The sequence below is a fragment of the Mandrillus leucophaeus genome, unplaced genomic scaffold, assembly GCF_000951045.1.
Source record: "Mandrillus leucophaeus isolate KB7577 unplaced genomic scaffold, Mleu.le_1.0 Scaffold294, whole genome shotgun sequence".
In the NCBI taxonomy this organism is placed as follows: domain Eukaryota; kingdom Metazoa; phylum Chordata; class Mammalia; order Primates; family Cercopithecidae; genus Mandrillus; species Mandrillus leucophaeus.
Window position 1 is genome coordinate 4,112,653 of NW_012103076.1, and position 19,960 is coordinate 4,132,612.

Sequence of the window (19,960 nt, forward strand, 5' to 3'; positions counted from 1 at the left end):
TTCTAATTGTATCGTAATCGTCCCCAAGGAGGCTGGTTCAAATGAGCTTGACATTATTAAAATTTTAATGCCCGGTTTTCATAGCTGAATGAATATTTAAAGGGTATGTCCCAGCTTAAGTTATGATGATGAAGAAATTAATGGAATGTCTTGTTTAATGCATGGATATGTGTTGATGCAAAAAGTGGCAGAGGGATGGGGAGGGGGAAGGGAGGCAGAGCCTGAGTTGAAGAGGAAAGGGGCATCCACCAGCCCACGCCCGCCACAGGCGGGAGCAGAAACAGCTCTAGGTCTGGGCCAGGCCCACTCGTTTCCCCAGAGGGGCGCTCGGCTGGAAGTAGAAACACAGTCCACAAGGGTTTGTGATGTCCCCAGAGGACCGACCCCAGGAGCCTCCAGAGAAGCTGCAGGTAGCTGTTCCTGACCTAGGGAAGGCAAGTCTGGCTCACCAAACCCCCTTCGGGCACCTGGAGGAGGACACCAACTGAAGGCCATGGGGCATCCATGGGGACACTGAGGACATCTCTGAAAGAGAATCGGCAGGGAAGGCTCCTGTGCCCCAGCCCGGATTCCCAGCAGCCACAAGCCCCAGGGCCCTGCGGGGAGGACAACGCGCTAGTGGAGAGGAATGGCTGACAGAGGAGCAGAGACGGGGGCAGGAAAAGCACCAAAGGGGTCCTGAGGCAATGGCCAGGGTCCCAGGGGGCAAAGTTGCAAGAAGGGCAAGGAGATGGCACCTGGCCTTCGGTCTTCCTCCTGGTCTCGCTCTTGGCTCTTCCCTCCTCTCCTGGCTCTTGCCCTGACCCCTCTGCTCTCCTTCATCCTTGCCCTCTCTGGCATTCTCTTCACCTCTCCCCTTGCTCTGTCATCGTGCTCTGCCTCGTTCTCTCCCCATCTCTGTTGCCTGGCCCAGGCTCCTCTCCCAGGACAGATGTGCTCCATCCTCCTCCCTCTTCAGGGCAGAATCAGGGCTGGGTGAGGCTGGCCGAGGACTAGGGGAGGGAGGCAGGTTTCCCTTCAGGCCGGGGCCACCTGTACACAGCCTGCTTCAGCTGAGAAATCTTCCCAACCAAGCCTGACACTTTATTTCTGCTGAGAATTAAGAAAGCACAGGGTCGTATATTATCTCACCATCTAGCCCAGCACCTCTCTGACAAGCCCCTCAAAGGCTGTCTGGATGCTGACCACCATCAGATTATAAAGGGACATGAAAAATGACCCCAGGAGCCATAGCTGCATGGGAACCAATTCAATTCTCCTTTACCAATCTGTTTAGAGCACCCTGTAGGTGCCTAGCCCATGGCTGAAGGCAGCTGGGAGGCTGGATAAGCCCCCATGTTCCTGCTGTCAGAAAGCCCACAGTAAAACTGGAGAGAAGCAGAGGGGCCTGTGTGTGAGGGGTGAGCCCAACAGCACACCATGGAGGAGGTCTGCCTGCACCATGTAGGGACTGTCCGGTTGGGAGAGCTCCTGGGGCAGGGATGCTAGGCCAAAGCGTAACAGGCGCCCAGGTACCAAGGACAGTGGGCTGGCTGCCTGCAACTGGGGTGGCCTCTAGGGCAGAAGCCTGCACACACAGGGAGATTTCATTTGCCTAGTTTAATTTACCACGGAAAATGGGACCCATCATATCAGAAATAGCTCTACCCTGGCCATGCCAATCCGCAGGACTCACCCCAGCTGCTCTCGGGCCCAACCAGAGAAGACTGGCCATAAAACACAGAAACGAGGTGCCAGGAAAGGAGTCTCCTCCAGTGGTCCCAGCCTTCCTCCCACACAGGATGAGGCCCCTAGGGATGTGGGGTCTGCCTAGCATGCTCTGGCCCCAGGAATGGCATCACTTCCCAGTTGGGACAGAGCAGCAAAGCCCAACAGATTCTGTTTCACACTCTTCTGCCTGCCCCTTCTCAGCCAGGCCTTCCTCCCATCCTTGCAGGGGAAGCCTGAATTCCCCATCTGGCTCCCTGCCCCCCTCTTTTCCCCCCACCCCCCTGGCCTCTGCTTGGAACTTTCCTGGACCATCCCAAGCCCATTCCACCTGCTCCCAGCATCTCCTAAATGAGTAGACAGATGTCAGGAGTCCTGGGTTCATCTTGATATCACCATTTACAACCTTTGTGACCTCAGGCTAACTTCTTAACCTCTCTGAAACTCCATTTCCTTTATTTGTATACATCATAGGAGAAGTTGCGATGATCTAGCAATGTGATGCGTATAGCAACTGTTCCTGTTCTCAGGGGTGTTGTGGATCCTTGGGGAGGCCTGGGCTGCCTAAGCTCCACCCCCACTTGCAAGTCAAATTCCAGCCTTGAGTGTACCTTTTTAATGGAAAATGTGGAGCTCCTTGTAGTACCCTTCCCAATGGGGTACCAATCAGGCTTCATGAACTAGGGGGCTTATTTGTTGGTTAGAGCTGTCATAGCAAAGTACCACAGACCAGATGGCTTAAACAATGGAAATGTATTTCTCACAGCTCTGGAGGTTGGAAGTCCAAGATGAAGGTGTGGGCAGGATTGGTTTATGATGAGGGCTCTCTTCCTGGCTTGAAGACGGCAGCCTTCTTGCTGTGTCCTCCTATGGCCTTCTCTGTGTGCACATCCCTGGTGTCTCTTCCTCTTCTTGTGAGGACATCAATCATATGGGATGAGGGCCCTACTCTTATAACTCCATTCAACCTTAAGTACCTCCTTAAAGGCACTATTTCCAAATACAGTAACATTGGGGGTTAGGGCTTCACCGTATGAATTTTGGGGGGACACACTTCAGTCCATAACAGAAGCCAAGTGGACTAGGCTCAAAGCATGAATAGACTGTCAAGAGGAGGAGGTTGGGAGGGACAGCAGGGAACTTGCAGGCCCAGGGAATGGACCTGGGGGAGGAAGGTGCCAGGATGTGCGGTGGGACTGGTGCAAGAGGTGTTGGGGCCAGATTTTGGCCAGGGGAGTCAGGCAGAAAAGATACTTGATTTGCTGGCCCAAAGAACCTGGCCTTGGTCTCCCTTTATGGGATGGGTATTTTTCCCATTTACTTCTTCCTTGGTCCCCTCCTCCTGGAGCAGCTGAGGTCAAATGAGATAAAATATGACAAAGCCAAAGGCCATTGTATTGGTAGCACTCATGTGCCTACTCATCCTGGCTGAATCCCAGCTCCGCTGCTCCTCAGAGCTTTGTTCTTCTCATTGAAAAGATGGATATAATAATCCCTACCTCAGAGAATTGTAAAATTACATAAGCAGAAAAGCTGTAGAAATCTGTCCAAGAGAACATCAGGGCTGGAACTGGGTCCAGGTCAGTCCTTAAGATTTGTTTGGGGGAGAAGAACGCCGCAGGTTTCAGAGAAGGGAAGGCTAGGAGGGCGGGGCATTCCAGGAGGACAGGGCAGCCTAGGAAAGGGTGAGATGCTGAGTCCCAAGCAGTACTGGACAGGGAACCAGGAGCAACCTGGCTCCCTCCTGAATCACCTCTCCCATAGCCAGATGCCTGGGTGGCCTTCTGAATCCTTCCCTCAAGGACTGGAAAGGAGCTGGTTCACAGGGAAGCCAGGAACTTCATTACATTCCTCCTCCTTCTTCCTGTGATTGGCGTTTGTTGTAACACGGCAGTGTTCTCTGCTGCCAGGACTTGGGAACAAAGCACCTTGCTTCCCCTCAACTCCATAAGGGATGTCAAGTGGGGACCTGGTGGTGAACAATGACACCCTGGTCCCTCTCGGTGGGCTGGCCCTGGCTTCCTCCCGTGCTGCCTCTGGCTACCTGTGCCTCCTTCCTTGTCGGCTGCATCCTGCCTCCCATCTCTGTCCTTCCCGGCCGCGGCTCTGCCCTTCCCCTGGCCTCGTGCTTACCTTGCTGAGTCACAGGCACCCATACTCCCCCACCCAGTTGTCTTGATGCAGCCAAAACTCACTTCAAGTCCTAGACCAGAAGGCAGGAGGAAGCTTGTGACTGGCTGGTCCAGTCGCTGCACGGGAGGGAATTGGCAACGGAAGGTCTCAAAGCGCAGGACAGATATGCAGAAATCTCCCCGCAGGCCCCGTTCCCCAGCCGTGTCCTGCCACATGGTAGCCTTGGGAAGCACCTGAATGCCTCTTGGCCTCAGCCTCTCCATCTCTTAAATGGCGATGTTTGTACCTGCCCCACTGCCTCTCTGAGTCTGAGTTTGTGAGAGAAATGCAGATGCAAGAAAGGCTCAGGGAGGTGCGTAAGGGCAGAAACACTGGTGAAGACATCAGGTCCAAATCCGCTTGCATGATTCTCCTCATGTTTATTGCTTAAAACATGCTGAAACCTCTGGGCTGTAGAGCCCACCCTGGTGCCTCTCGGTGAGCCTTGAAGCCAGGCAGCCAAGCCCGGGATGCTTGGAGTCCAGAGACCCCTAGTGGCCTGAATGGGCCATTGACACAGATCCCCAAGAGGGAAGACAGGCTGGCAGGCTAGGGGAGTCAGGCGTTGCTCTCCTGTCCCCCTGGCACCCAGACACCATAGGGGACAAGTAGCTGTGCCCACTCTGCACACTCCCTGAGAGAACGGCCCGAGTTGCAACCAGGAGCCACAACCCTGAACTCTGCTTTAACCTTGGAGCTGGATGGCCCAGAGCGTTGGCCACGCCTGACCCACAGGCCACATCTACCAGCTGGTAGGTGCTGGGATGAAGCTGGATGCCCTGGCCTGGGTGGGGTCCATCTGCAGCCAGTGACAGCTCATTTCCATAAAGGCAGATGTCTTGAGTGAACCAGGGCTGAGCCAAGGGTGTACTTTGGGGACACAAAGGCCTGTGCGACACAGGGACGGGCAGCATTTCTGTCAACCTGAGATTCTGCTATCAAAGGCTAGCAGGACCTGCTTGGAGTAGGAGGAGGAGGCACCGGTCTCCTGTCCAGAGACACCCTCCTGAAAGAATGGGGCCATGGGGCTGTGCCGTTGAGGGGAGACGGGCACTGCTTTGGTGAAGGTGTGTGTGCTTGCGGCAGCGTGTGGGAGCGTGTGTCTGTGGATGCAGTCTGTGTACCTGCATCCACCTGTGCGCCTGAGTGCTGGGTGTCTGCCCCTCACCCACAGGCCTGCTATAACTCTGTCCCCCTGTGCTCTGTTGCAGATGAACCGGCCAATCCAGGTGAAGCCTGCGGACAGCGAGAGCCGAGGAGGTAGTAGCTGCCTGCGCCAGCCCCCTTCACGTGAGGGCCCACTTGTCTCTGCCCCTCCCCTCCCCTTCTCACTCCTCCCTCCTTTTCCCGATGCAGCAATGTGATGCAGCGACTCCCTGCCTCCTCCTCTTGCCCTTCTGGGGATCTCATGGCTGAGGGTTGGGGACAGAGCTTTGGAGCTCTGGGTGACTGGTGTGGAAAGATGAGGGAAGGAGGGCGATTGGGGTCTTCCAAACGGTGGGGTTTCTGCCTCTCTGAGTAAACAAGTGCCATGTCTCGGGGCATTCTTCTCCCCTCCGTTAAAATACCAAAAAGGGTGTGCCCCCCTCGGTGTTGCCAAGGAAAACCCCGCCGTGATGGGGCTTGTGCAGTCAGAAAGGAGACAGGAAGTGGTCGTAACTGTGCCGTAGGAGGATTCAGGCCGTAGGAGGATTCAGGCCACAGGAGGCAAATCTGAGTGGCCCATGGGAGTGTGGACACTCAAGGCCAGCACTGAGGCAGAGATCCTGGAGATAGAGGCAGGCAGTCAGACAGGTGTCTGGAAAGGGACAGAGGAGAAGGACACAGCCTCACTCCACAGACACTTGTCCCAGAACGTGAAGCCCACCGGAGACTGGCCGTGGAGAGGCTGGGTAAGGGAATGCCACACCTTGAGGCTCACCCCTGGAAGGGCCAGGCAGATGGCCAGCCAGGGGCAGCTTCATCACCAAGTGACAGCATCCTCTTGGCATAGTGCCTGTGTGTCTGTACTGTTCCTCCCTCCTCATCCCAGTCACAGAGTAACCAGGGCCAACCCTAGGCACAACCCTGGCCCTAGGCTCTCCTAGATGAGATTCAAACATACTCTGACATTAAAAGAAAATGAAAGGCAAGGACATGGCAAAGAAAATACATCCAGCATCCAAGATCAGGCCTCTCTTACCCAGGCACTAGCTCCTCCCACAACAAACTGCCCCGATGATACAGAGTCCATCACACCTCACCTGTGGGAGAGAAACAGACTCATCAGCACAATAGCGTAGAAGAATGTGCAGGCTCCTGCCAGGTGCCCCCTTCCAGGCCCGCCTCCTTGGGGAGGGAGGCATTGTCCTTCCTGATCACCAGCCCCCCTCCGGCACTCACACTGAGCCTCATTCCCACTGGTCCCTGCCCAGACGTTGCTCTGAACTGAGCTCTCAGGCACTTCCCCGGGGAAGGGGGCCAAACAGAGGCTCCGAGCAGGTGAAGGACCCCCAAGTAGAGACTCTGTCCTCTCCACCAGCAGGGGGCCCCAGCCTGAATTCCCACAGAGGAACCGCCAGGCAGTGAGCCAAACAGCCATACAGAAGTGGGACACTCCCAGAGGACAGACAGGCGGTGGCTCCCCACCTCCAGCTTCCTCCCACAATGGGAGACACCTTGGCTGCTCTTCCGCCACAGACAGGAGAGGCCCAGAAAGGGTTTAGAAAAATTGAGAACACCCATGAGGCCTCCAAGGGAACGTAAGGAGTTGGGGCCTTTTGTTGCCCTGAGAAGGTGACATTAGGTACAGCCTCCAAAGTGGCCCCAGCCTACCCTTCCCCCCGCCAGCGCTGGGGTGTCCAGTATGAGGGTCCAGGTAGTAAGATGGGACAGCCGGTCACTGCTGCCCTCCACCTCCCGGCTAGGAGCTCTTGGCTTCTGCCAACCCTGCCACGCCCTGGGCTCTGACCTGAGTGTCTGTGTTCACCACCCTCCCCTGGCCCAGGCCCAGCGCTCCAGGTTTCTCCCTGCTCATTAGATCAGCCAGGAACTGAGGAATTTCTCTCCCCCTCGTTTCCTCAGAAAGTTTACCGGGAAATCAAGGGCAAAAAGTCAAGTAGGCGAAAGCTACTTGCAAATTTGGAGAGCCAGTTGTCCTGGAAGGTGCTGTGGTGTGGCCGCTGGTGATCTGCTCATCCTTGGGGCCTGGGCCTGCTCAGAACACTCCTTCATCCCCTCAGTCAGGCCTCTGCCCTCCAGCCCCAGCAGGGCACTGACCCAGGCACAAGGCCTCTAGGACTCAGGCCCCTCCTAACCTTGACCTCAGATCCTACCCACTAGGGCTTGGGCTGGTGTCTTGGTGCTGCCTGAAGGGATCCCACGGCCCAGGGCACAGACACACCTCCTCACACCCACGGAGTGCTCCGGTCCTAAGGACCCTGGTAGTCAAGGTCCAGTTGGTTGAGGGGTAAAGATGCTTCAGGCGTGAGGGGCCCACGTGAGCGAAGCCCACCTGGTTTGTGCTGCCTGCTCCTGTCCCTTCCTTGGCAGTGAGAGGAGTGCCATCCTCGCTCAGCCTCGTCCAGGGCACGTGAGGCCCACAGCAGTGGGAGGCGTGTCTCCTGGAGACCGTCACCCAGGCACACAGTGACCCACCTGCAGCCCCCTGTTCACACGGCCCGGCCAGGAGGCAGTGGCACAAGGAAGCTGTCACGGATGGGCAGGAAAGCTGGGATAGTAGGTGCCAGCAGCAGTTCCGGAGAGGAGATCCCCCAGGCGGGGGCAGCCAGAGGCCTCAGGGGAGGTGGCACTTCTGGTCTTGAAGGTGGGAGATCCTACAGCTGGAGAAGGGAGAATGGCGTGAACAAGGGCCACCAACCCAGGCCTCTGAGGGCCACAAAGACGCGCCATCTGGTGCAGGGCAGGCAGGTCAGAGTCCAGGCCATTTTCTCCAGCACTGGAGAGGGTGTCTGGAATCCCCTCTGCCCAGCAAGGCCGTGCTGGGCTCTAACTCAAACCTTTCTCTCCCTGAACTTGCCTCAGAGGCAATAGCTCTCTGACTCCAAGATGCTAACCTCATCGGCTTTCCCCCATATATCTCCTGCGGCTGACACTCGCCCCGAACCAGATTAATCAGCTCTTTTATTCTTTTTGCAGCAGAAAGTGGGGGGTGGGGGGAGGTGGGGGGAGAGCCAAACCTAAACATCTATCTATTAATTGCATATTCAATATTAAACAGCGAGATGGCCCTGAGTCAGCACTATCACCAAGCTGTGTGGTTTTTTTTTTTAAAGAAAGTTAGTTTAAAATAATTTAATAGCCATTAAATACCTCTGGGGAGAAGGAGAAGGGGGGAGAAGTGAACATTTTAAAAGATTAAAGAAAAAGGCAACAGAATAGGGGAATAGAGAGAAGGAATGGGAGAGGGGTGGAGAAGGTGGTGTGATGGCAGCGGGCAGGACGAGAGGAGAGAAGGGAAGGAGGTGAGAAAAGTAGAGAGGTGAGGGGAGAAGCGGCAGCAGGAGGAGGGGGAGAGAGGCCTTGAAGACAGTGAGTGAGGGAAGACTGGGGCACAGTGGTGTCGGGGGAGCAGAAGCCGGCAGTGGCCGCAGAAGGAGGGGGAGGGTCAGCCCCAGGCCTGGCTCAGCAGTGAGCCTGGTTACGAGTCCCCAAAACCCAGAGGACACAGGACACCCGTCCCCAGCTGCCCTCCAGGTACTCTTGAATGCTCGTAAGCAGCACAGAAAGATGTCTTATCTGCTTAGGATTTGGGCAACATGTGAGGGCCTTTGGCCAGGGGGCAAGAGGAAAGTTTCTCTCCACCTCACCCAGCACAGAGCGGGCTGCAGCCCACTGCATGGCCATATCGTGGTTCCACCTTCTCATCCCCCATCTCAGGCCTCTAGACACATTCCTGGTCACATCCACCCACATGTACGAGGTGTGGGGGTGTCTAGGGACGGGCATGGGCAGAGTGTTGGCAGGTCTGTGTGCACAGGAGTGGCTTTGTAACTTTCAAGGCTCCTGTCTCTGACACGCATGGATTGCTGGCTGAGGCTGACAGGCCACTGTCCTATCAGGAGCAGTTCAGGGAGCTCTTTTTCCTTTGGTGTGAGGATAGTGCCAGCCTTGCCTCTGGAGGGTTTGGAGTGGAGATACAGGTACAGAAGGAAGTGGAGCTGGCGGGCGTTTGGCTGGAGCAAGCACCAGGAAGAGTCCAGGAAGCGTACAGGATGCAGTTCTTGTTCTGGTGGAAGGTTCTTATCCGGAATGAGCTCCAGCTCAGGCACACCACCTTCTCTGGGCCTCCATCTCCTCACCTGGGAGTCTCAGGAGTCATTATCCATAAAGCTGCTATTTACGGAACACTGACTGAGTGTTAGAGATTTTATGGATATATGGTTTTGTTTTGTTTTGTTTTTGAGACAAAGTGCTTTTGTCACCCAGGCTGAAGTGCAATGGCACGATCTTGGCTCACTGCAACCTCCGCCTCCAGGGTTCAAGTGATTCTCCTGCCTCAGCCTCCGGAGTAGCTGGGATTACAGGTGTGTGCCACCACACCTAGCCAATTTTTGTATTATTAGTAGAGATGGGGTTTTACCATGTTGGCCAGGCTGGTCTCGAACTCCTGACCTCAGGTGATCCACCCGCCTTGGCCTCCCAAAGTGCTGGGATTACAGGCATGAGCCACTGCACCAGGCCAGAAATATGTTTAATTTATACAGCAACCTCAAGGTACGGATGTTCTTGGCTCCACTTAAAGGTACAAACCAAGGTACAGAGAGGCTAGATAACTTGTTCCAGGGCACACAGACAGAAAGTGGCAGAGCCAAAATTCTAACTCCTACCTGTCAGCCACGAGAACCCAGGTTACCTATATTCCTCTCACTTCCAGGAGGGCTTCTCGGACTCTGGGTGGCCTAGGGGCAGTGGGTAGGCACCACAGACATTTGTCTCACCTTTAGGCCCATTCTCAAGGTGGCTGAAGTGAGAGGAGCGGGGCTCCAGGTGAGGGAGGCAGGGCTAGGCTGGACAAGGAGCTCCCAGATCTACCCATGAGACATGAAAGACCAGGGTAGGACTGGATCAGAGAAGAGAGAACTCACTGTGGCCTGGAGTAAGCAGGAAGGGCTTCCTGGAGGAAGTGGGAATTAGGAATTAGATCAAGAGGTATAGAGCTGGGATACAGTGAGGACACAAAGTTAAAATGGGGCCTTGAACACAAGGCCAAGGGGTTGGGCTTCTCACCATTGGAAGCAGGAGCAGCAATGTCCCTGGGCAGGAAGAGAAGAGAGGGCCCCTGCTACCACCACCAGGAGCAGGGGTTCCAATTAAGTAGGGAAGAAAGGCCAAAGAAGAGCCTCCCCAGGAGCCATCTCTCTGCCTGGGGGATCCAGTTATCCCCCAAGAGCACACTGGAAGAAGTTGTATTTAAACTCAGATTTACCCCCAAAATAAGCAAACCAATTTCTTAACCAGTGATGCTGGCTGGGGACAGAGCCAGGTGGAGAGCAGGCCCCTCCCTGCCTGCCCTGAACATGGCAGCTGGCCCCCTCAGAGGTGATGATACCTCCCTAGGGCATGCGCTGCAGTGTCCTGTGCCTCCTAGGAGGCAGACACACCCAACCCCAAGACCCCAAAGCTGGCTCATGCTCAGCTTCTAAATGGAGTCTCCACAGGTGTCCGTAGGGAGCTGCTCTGCAGTCCTGACCACTTCCTCTCCTCCCAGGTCTCAGTCCAGGTGACAGAACAATCCGTCCACCAAGGTACCTCCTGCAGCCAGGCTGTGGGGCCTCGTTTCAGGAGTCAGAGACAAGGAAGCTCTGACTACCGTGGCCTCAGGAAGCCAGTTTGTTTGGGAGGCTCCTGGGCTGAACGGAGGTGTGTGCCCAGCCCGCTCAGTGGGCCCAAGAGGGTCAGCAGCCAGACAGGGGCCCTGCAGGAGGGGACGAAGTGGCTGAGACTTGGCTCAGGTATAGCAGACTGCAGATGCGTGCTATCTCCCCTGTGTCCCTGGGGAGGACATTTCTTTCCCGCCTCCCTAGGAGTGTGTGTGGAACTGGGCGTGTGTGCAGTGCCTCTATTGGTGACCATGAGTGCATGGCACACTGAGGGGGTGCTCCATGGGAAAACTGTGTGACAGCACCCCGGGCTCCTCCAGACCCAGTGCAGATGAGGTCTACTTTGGCTAAACCCCAGTGTGATGGTTATGCTAGGAGGTGGGGACGGTCTTTGATGATGCTGGCTGGGGTGGGGCACAGAGGGGGGCCACCAGGTTTTATCTCATCAACACAAAATGACAGAAAAGCCAGCAAGGTGGCTGGCTGGGGAGAAGTTAGAAACCGTGAAGAGTTGGGAGGAGAGTCCTGGAAAAGAGGGGACTCAAGGACGCCATAGGGGCTGCCACCTGTCTGTCTTCATCTCGTCCGTGTGTCTGCACCTGTGTCTGCCTCTGTCTCTGTCTGTCCTGTGGGCTCCCTTTGTCTCTTTCTACCCAACAGCCACATGAGAACCAAGTGGAAGCTCGGTTCAGCAGGGCCTTGGGGATAACAGGCCCAACTCTTATCTCCCAAGGCACAGACTTAGGAGGGGGCAGGTCTAGCACTGGGGAGTCCATCCAGAGGGAACACGGCAAGAAAGAAAACCACCTTCTAGGGTCTGCCACCCCTCTCCAGGAACCCGGAACTGAAAAGCACATGACACACAGACACACACGGGTGGCCACCTGCATAGCAGAATCAGGCCCGATTGCCTAGAGAAGCTGCCACATGAAACCACCAGCCGACAACACACCTCTAGCTGTGGCAAGTGAGGCCCGGGCTGGAGGTCCCACCGCTGAGGGGCTCCTGAGTCTCTCCCTGGCCAATGGGAGCCTATTTTCCTTCAGGGGCTTCTAACAGGCCCAGGGGAGATCAGCCAAGCAGGCAGCTGAGAACTGAACCCAGGACAAGCGAAGAGGGGCAGGTGAAGGCAGGCAGGGCTGAGCTGACCATGAGAATGTCCTGTTGTTCCCCCCACAAACTGCAGGGAAGGCTGGAGGAGGGAAAGGGGAGCAGCCTGGGGCACCAGCCAGGCAGGGGGTCCTGGCAGGGTGGTGGCCCTAAGCTATCTGCAGACCCCCTGGGAAGTTTCAGAGGGTGAATGGACCTCTTTTATGTTCCCTTACCCTCCCCAAGTCCTGCAGAATTGCTCATCTTCCTCCCTTAGTCTCCGTATCTAGATCTGGGAGCCCATGCCCGTGTTTCTTTCTTTCCTTTTCTTTCTTTTTTTTTGAGACAGTCTCACTCTGTCAGCCAGACTGGAGTGCAGTGGCGCGATCTCGGCTCACTGCAACCTCTGCTTCCCATGTTCAAGCAATCCTCCTGCCTCAGCCCCCAGAGTAGCTGAGATTACAGGCGCCCACCACCATGCCCAGCTAATTTTTTTTTTTTTGTATTTTTGGTAGAGACAGGGTTTCACCATGTTGGCCAGGCTGGTCTCGAACTCTTGACCTCAAATGATCCACCTGCCTCGGATTCCCAAAGTGCTGGGATTAGAGGCATGAGCCACGGCGTGGCTGGGAGCTTGTGTTTCTTCCCTCCCTGCACTCCCACATCTTGTGTCTCTGTGTCCATGTCTCTCAGCCTGTCTCTGGTGGGACCTGGGCAGGGCGAGGAAGGCATGAGAGGGATGGGGTCAGGTCTGACAGCCTGGGAGGCATCCCTGAGACAGCTGCTGGCCAAGTGTCCCACGTTCCTGCAGCCTTTCGCTGCTCCCAGCACACTTTACGGGGTCTTCAGGACGTCCCCTCACGGCGCCAGCACTGGTGTGGCAGCGGAGTCCCGCTGTGCCAGCTAATGAGGTTGGACACAATGTGAGTAACTGGGCTCCCAGGCTCTCCCTGAGGCCACGTTCCCCACCATAAACCCATGGCCGATTGCATCCTCCCAGCCCCGCCACCATCTGTAGCCCTATCGGTTCCTGCGGCTTTTAAAATCCTATTTAAATTCCTCATTACTCCTCCGAGCATTATTTTATTTCTAAACAGACACAGACAACGTGTTGTCTGCAAGGGCTTCAGGGCCTGAATGGCGCCAGCTGTGGAGTGTGGGCCCACGCAGGGGCAGCGGCGAGCAGCAGCGGTGGGACAGGCCCTGGGGCGTGGCTGGGGAGACCCCTCGCCACAGCTGCTGACTTTCGGTACTGGGTTTCTCCCTTCTAGACTCTTCTAGCTATTCTGTCCCGCACTAGGAAGGCAGTTTAGTGAGTGTGCAGATGAACTGGACGTGCAAGCTGGCCCCGCTTTACAAAAATTCAATATACAGAAGTGTCAATTTTCCAATCTTAGGAGTCAGCGAGTGACTCACTGGACAAAAGCTTCTGGGCGCACAGACACTTCTCAGAGCTCTGCTGAGGAAGCCCTCGGCCCAGGCAGGAGGGGCTGCAGAGAAACATCCAGAGGACTGGGATCACAGCACGTTGAAAATTAATCTGAAATTGCACTGAGTCCATAAGAAACTAAGAGCCTCCTCCCAGGTCCAGCATGCCCTTACTCACTGATTTGGTGCTGGTTTGGACTCTGCCTGGGAGACCCCGGGATGAACAGAGCTAAACCCACCCCAGCATGGAGGGTGCAGTCTGGGAGAGAAGGCGTCCAGTGACTGAAGGAGGAGTCTGCCCCTCAGAGCTGGAGAACCCCCACCCTCACCTGCCCACCTGCCTCCACAATTCCTGTCCCACAGAGGCCTCTGAAAGGTGGGTCATGTGGGTTCCACTTGTGGCCCCTGTATATGTGTTTTGGGGGCTGCATATCCTTGTTCCAGACCCTGCTCCAGACCTGGACACCCGCAGCTCATCACCATAGCCCTTTCACAGCCATGTCCTTGGCCAAGGGTCCTGGAGAGGCATCACAGGAAACCAAGGGGAGTTTGGACTGGGGGATAGCTACCTGCCCAGTTGGCCAGGACACTGCACCTCCTAGGCCTGGGGGGTGGGCAGGAGCCCTTGTGTCTACCCTACCCCCACCCTATGAGTCTGCCTCTCACCCAGTTTGCATTTTAAAACATTTTTAAGAAGTAAAACAACTCCACTACCTCTTCCAGTCTCCTCTCCAGGCCTTGGGTGCCTGCTTTGCCTGCCTGTCGTGTCCTATCCCCTACCTGAATTTCTCAAGCTATAGGTGGGCATGTTTTCCCTTGAACACTAACCAGCCCCAAGCGCATGTCCTGACAGATCTTTTGTATACTTGAATTCCAGGTTTACTGGGGGCTGATGTTTAAGAAATGACATTACAACACAAGAGGTTCGTGTGAGACATAAGACAGCATGGCCAGACAGTCCACGGTGCTCAGACCAGCCCTGTGCAGGCGGTTTGAAAGATTAGGAAGGGCTGAAGGATTAGACACTTCCTGGCCAGGCCCAGTTGCTCACCCAGGGTATGGCTTCCTTGATGGTCAGGAAGTGCTGTCACCTATCTGACCACATTCCCTGCCATTTTTGCTTTAGCATTTCTAGCCATTAGGTTCCCTAAATCACAGTGCAGCATTCCTCTGCCTTGGGGTTTTGTTCTCAATGATCCCTGTTCCTTTTTTTTTTTTTTTTTTTGAGACAGAGTCTCGCTCTGTTGCCCAGTCTGGAGTACAGTAGTGCAATCTTAGCTCACTACAAGCTCTGCCTCCCGGGCTCACGCCATTTTCCTGCCTCAGCCTACCAAGTAGCTGGGACTACAGGCGCCCGCCACCACGCCCGGCTATTTTTTTGTATTTTTAGTAGAGACGGGGTTTCACTGTGTTAGCCAGGATGGTCTTGATCTCCTGACCTCGTGATCCCCCCGCTTCGGCCTCCCGAAGTGCTGGGATTACAGGCGTGAGCCACCGTGCCCGGCTGATCCCTGTTCCTTCTGACTTAATTTTTTTTTTTTTTTTTTTTTCTTTTTTTTTTTTTTGAGACGGAGTCTCGCTCTGTCACCCAGGCTGGAGTGCAGTGGCGCGATCTCGGCTCACTGCAAGCTCCACCTCCCGGGTTCAAGCAATTCTCCTGCCTCAGCCTTCCGAGTAGCTGAGATTACAGGCGCATGCCAACAGGCAGGCCCTTCTGACTTAAAATTTAAGAGAATCTTTGTCTCCTTTCTTTCTCAAGCCCCTTTGTAAAAATAAGTTTTAAAAAGCCAGGAAGCCTCTTCTATTTACACAACTGGACCCAAACAGCAGCTGCATGAAGAATTGGTCTTTGTGGTTGGGGAAGGAAATGGCTGGTGGGGAAGGGTCCCCAGGGAGGGCCCTGCAGAGGCGCCAGCGGAGCAGGCGCACATTATAAATACGCCTGTAACTCCTGCCATAGGTGCGAAAATATAATTAACTGCAAACCTGCTGAATTTAAATGGACTTTAGATTTTCAGCTGTGGGAGGGGGTGTTGATTGATCTGCGTTTTGTTTTTGAAGTTTTTTTTAAATCCATTTGGAAAGTTAAGTTGAGACTCGCAGCTCCTCGACAAATTCCCTCCGGCCCCGGTTAATTTAGCAAAGGATTGTTTCAGGGGAAATGGGATATTAATCATAGCAAACGGGCTTCTGGATGATATTTAAAAGCTGCCTCATGCCTGTGTGCCCAGGAATAGGAATGACAGAGAGAAGGCACCACGGCCTTCTCGTGTCCCATCCCATCGCCACTACCATGTCAGTACTGTCTGGCCCGGCCACTATGTGAGTGTGGAGGAGGGAGACCCCCACTTCCTTGGGAGATGGGAGAGAGGAGAGAAAGTTCCCAGGCAATCCTCCCAGGGCCAGGTGGTGTCCTCCACATAGCACAGATTGAGCCCTGATGTACTGAGTGAGCACCGAGTGAGCCCTGAATGTGATGTATCCAGCGCCCCCCTGGCCCCAGCACGCTGCACTGAGAACAACCTGATTGGGTTCAGGTTGTGGGGATCAGGAACAACCATGTTGCCTGATGACAACACGGGAATGGTGGGGTGTGCAGGGAGGGGTGATCATGGGGGAGGGACAGGAAGAGGGATGAGATGGCATGGTCCAGAGAGATCAGAAGGGGTAGCACCTGCCTGGCCTTCAGAGGGGAGGAGGAGCTGAGCCTGGAAGAGCTCAAAGAGCAGAGTTTCCCGACTAGGAAAATAATCCGAACTAAGGCAGGCTTGGAAGAGCCCAAGAGGCCAGAATGGGGGGCCTATTTTGGAGAAAAGTCAAGAATGGGAGCAATGATTTCTAGAAGCTGCTTTAAATTGATACATTTAGGTAAAGGGAAGCCATCTAAAGCTTTTGGGCAGGAGAGTTATGTGATAGAAATGGAGTTTTGCAAGCAATCATCTAGGGCTGCTGAACTGGATGGAGGGAGGGAGCGAGAGCAGGCGGGGAGCAGAGACCTGGCTGGGCTTCACTGCCTGCCAAGCCCTCTGATCCCAATTCTATCCCCTTCTCACAGTGCTGTCTTGCCCCGAGAGCTGCATCCTCCTATTGCAAAGCGGATGATGACACCCCCTCGGAGCTGCCACAGGAGAAACATAGTTGGTGAACTGTGGAATCTTCCTTGATGACAGCTGTTGAGATTGTCATTTTATTTTTATAGTCCAGTCCATGGGAAAAGAGAGGAGGTGGCAGCGGTGATGACTTCTGGAAAGGTTTGATTGACAAGTGCAAATAGAAATCATGCTACCTGGGGCCACGGCTCTATTGAGCATGTGAATTACCAGAATGGGATGGGATAAGGAAGGCTTCCTGGAGGTAGTGATTAGGGGAATGACAAGTCTACTGAGAGGACAAATCTAGGCTGTGTCACAGGCAAAGGCATGAAAACAGAGACAAGCAAGGCAAATATGTAACATCCTAGATATTTCAAAATAATGAAGAATTGGTTTGGCCGAAGAGCAGGGTCCACTTTCTGGAATAGAAAGACCCGGATTTGGTACACCGTGAGTCTCATGGCTGCTGACATCCCAAGGCACGCACACCTCTGCTCACGCACATGCGCACAGTATCTGCATTGGGGGGACGCCGTCTCTTCCCATCCTCTAGCCCAAGCTTACCAGGCTCATCCTGGAGTCTTGTTTCTCTAGTTCATTCTCCCATCCAGTCTTCTTGGTCATGCCCTGCCTCCGTTAGTGGGGTCTGCTTTTTCCCTACCCAGCCCAGGACAAGGCACATGGGGATCAATTACTGCCTGTAGCAGCAGCTGCTAGGGCTCCGGAAGGAAGGTAAATAGAGCCAGTGGGGCTTCAATCCTCTTATTAAGTCACCCCAGAGCCTCCAATAAGAGTGCCTTGAGCCTTCCAGCAGCCCTGCACAATTGGGTGAGGAGCACTCGCATTTCATAGAGGGGGAAATGAGAGCTTGGAGAAGAGAGGTGACTTCCTCAACACCACATGGCTAGTAATCAGCCTTCGCGCCTCGGTCTTTCTGGGCAGGTTTCCAAGCCTTGCTGTCCTTGCTGAGATCTGTGCTGGGGTGCTGACACCTAGAGGAAGTTCTCCCAACATCAACACCAACTGTCAGATCCATAAAGGGTGAGGATGGGTCCTGCCTCAGTCTTCAGGCTGGGCTCTTCAGTTTCTCATGTCCCTACCCCACATGCCCTTTGGCATGGGTGGGTAGTAGGGGTCCTTAGAGAGGGTCTGAGGCTGGACCTGCCCAAGTCAAAGCCCAGTCAGGGGTCCTCAGAGAGGGTCTGAGGCTGAACCTGCCCAGGGGCAAGCCCAGCCAGCAACAGGATGAGCCTATCTGTGTTATCTGAGTGTGGAGGGTCAGCTGGGAGGAGCAGGTGAAGAAACTCCATGTATGCCCAGGTTGAGAACCAACCTGACCAGTCCTGGCCTTGTCTGTCTAGGGCCTGGCAATGAGAAAGGCTTTGCAGAAATCTAGAGGTCAGCCAGGACACTTATCAGGGGAAAATCCATGATCACAACATCCTAGACACCAAATCCTGGCACTGGGTGACTGGCCTAGATGTCTTAGGGGACTTGAGGCCTGCACATAAATGGCCAATTGCAAATGACTTTAAACTTCGAGGGACAGTCCTTGCTCCTGGAGAGCTGATGGGCCCTGACAGACAGGTACATGGGGGAGATGTCTTCAAGTCTATTCTGTGCTCTGGGCCCTAGAGAAGCTTACAGTCTGTGGGCAGGGAGATCAACCGGCAGCATGCTGAGTATCCGATGAATGGAGGAAACAGCACATCGTGCATGGCAGAGGGGTGGCCTGTGCCTGCTGGAACAGTCAGGGAAGGCTCTCTGGGGGACAGTTCCTCCAGAGAACTGTCCGGAGGGGGTTCCAGGCTGAAAAGCTGCTGAGACAAGGAATGCAGACCCTATGGCTTAGAGTCTGCCCAGGGCAAAAGGAAGAAACCAGTTGGCCAGAGAAGAGGTTTCAGGGAACGCCAGGCAAAGGAGTTTGGGGTGAGGAGGCAGTTCTAGAAGATGATGGGGAGTCTTCGAGACCAGAGAGGGAGTTGGTGATTGACAGAAACTGGACTTAGGAAGACAGGTCACCTGCAGGGAGCACTGGACAGGGAATCAGAGGGATCAACCAGAGACCAATGAAGCCTCCAGCCATGAGGGGTTGGGCAGGGGGCAGGAGAATTAGACTATAGGTTCAGGAGCCCGTCATTGCTATGAAATGTATGCCCCAAAGCCACCCCTGCCCTGCCCAGGACCTGCTGCCTCCAGACTTCCGGGTACATGCACACTTTCAGGCACATGTCCATCCTCGGACAGTCATCTCTGACCCTTCCCACCTGCCCAACTCCATGCTGTTGGTCAGAGCCTTCGTCACGGCACACCCCGCTGCAATGCTTTGTCCAGCAGGTCCCCACTGGCCTTCCCAGCTCCAAACCCCTTCCCTGTCATCTGTCTGAGCCTTGATGTCAGTTAGCTCCTGTCTCTCCCAGAGACTGTGCCCTCCTTGAGGGCAGCCAGGTCTGGCCCTCCACAGAACCTGGCTGGCCACCAGGCCGCACAGCCTCCTTGTGCTTGCACCATGAGGCCCACCTCTACGCAGACGTCCTCCCTGCCTTCAGGCTCTCTGCCGGTCTAAAAGCAGCCCCCTCTGTTGTCTCCCCACCCCCCTGGCCCACAGGCATGGGGTGGGCAGTGGGGCCGATGCCACTGACATTGGCATTCTCCTTGCGGCACATCTTAATAATTTAATGGCTATTAGCAGGGCCGCTGTGGTGGTGGGGGAGCGGGGGACGGGGGGAAGATTTATAGAGAGAATTCACTCCAGGTTGGGGTTTTGTCTTCCTCTGTTTTCCTGGCATTTATCATGCATGTTTTAATTTGGATCGGAGAGTTGCTACCATCTGGCCATTATCACAAAGAAATATTCATTTTCGCTGAGTGACACAGGCTCCATTCATCACAGAGCGCGCTGATTGCCCCGCAAGTGTGGGGCTGTGCTTTCTCCTTCATTTGAAATGAACCTTGAGCTATGAGCAGGTCCAATTTGCCCAGAGCAGAGGCACAGGGCAGGCGGCTGCCATGACCCTCACAGCCAGGCAGGCCGGGAGCACTCTGGGGGACAGCCAGGCTGGGAATGGAGGACAAGCCCCCTTCTGCCATCACAGCCACCTACCTTCCCTCACCGCTCCTGGGGAGGTCTTGGTGGCTCCCTCTGTCTCACCCAAGGCTTCTGACAAGCAGCACTCCCACCTGCCCCCATGGCTGGAGTGGCCAGACCACAGAGGTGGCAAAGGTGGCTCCTCTGCCCTCTCCCTGGGCCCCAGCATTTCAGAAATGCAGCGACGCTGTCCTGTCAAGTGCAGAATTTGCTTTGGCAATCTTGCCCTGACGGAGTATCACTGTAGCGGTGTCATTTCAGGTGAGAGCTGTGTTGGGGACAGAGGGCCCTCCCCATTCTCCTCTCTCCTTACGTTTTGGTGGCACCATCAGCGCTGGGCCCCATGGGAAGAGACGTGTCGGCCTCCAACTGGAACATTTCCTTTTATCCAGTCATCGCTCACCACGGCATGCCATCGGGGCCACTGAAGGGCTCTTGTCAGAGACTGGCCGGAGTCCAAGCACGAGGCTGGGACCCCCAGCGGGGGTAGCACAGAGCACCTCTTGACTGGGCTGGGCCACACCCAAAGCCACTCAGTGAGCAGCCACCCGAATCTGCAAAGC

At 55.0% G+C, this 19,960-nt stretch overlaps 1 protein-coding gene across 1 annotated transcript in view; it reads left to right on the plus strand.

The window, feature by feature from the left end:
- CELF4 (CUGBP, Elav-like family member 4) overlaps positions 1-19,960 on the plus strand; it is a 310,947-nt gene that overhangs the window by 242,342 nt on the left and 48,645 nt on the right. The window contains exon 6 of the mRNA XM_011986116.1: positions 5,091-5,139. Coding sequence (XP_011841506.1) covers positions 5,091-5,139 — 49 coding nt within the window. The remainder of the gene's footprint in view (positions 1-5,090; positions 5,140-19,960) is intronic.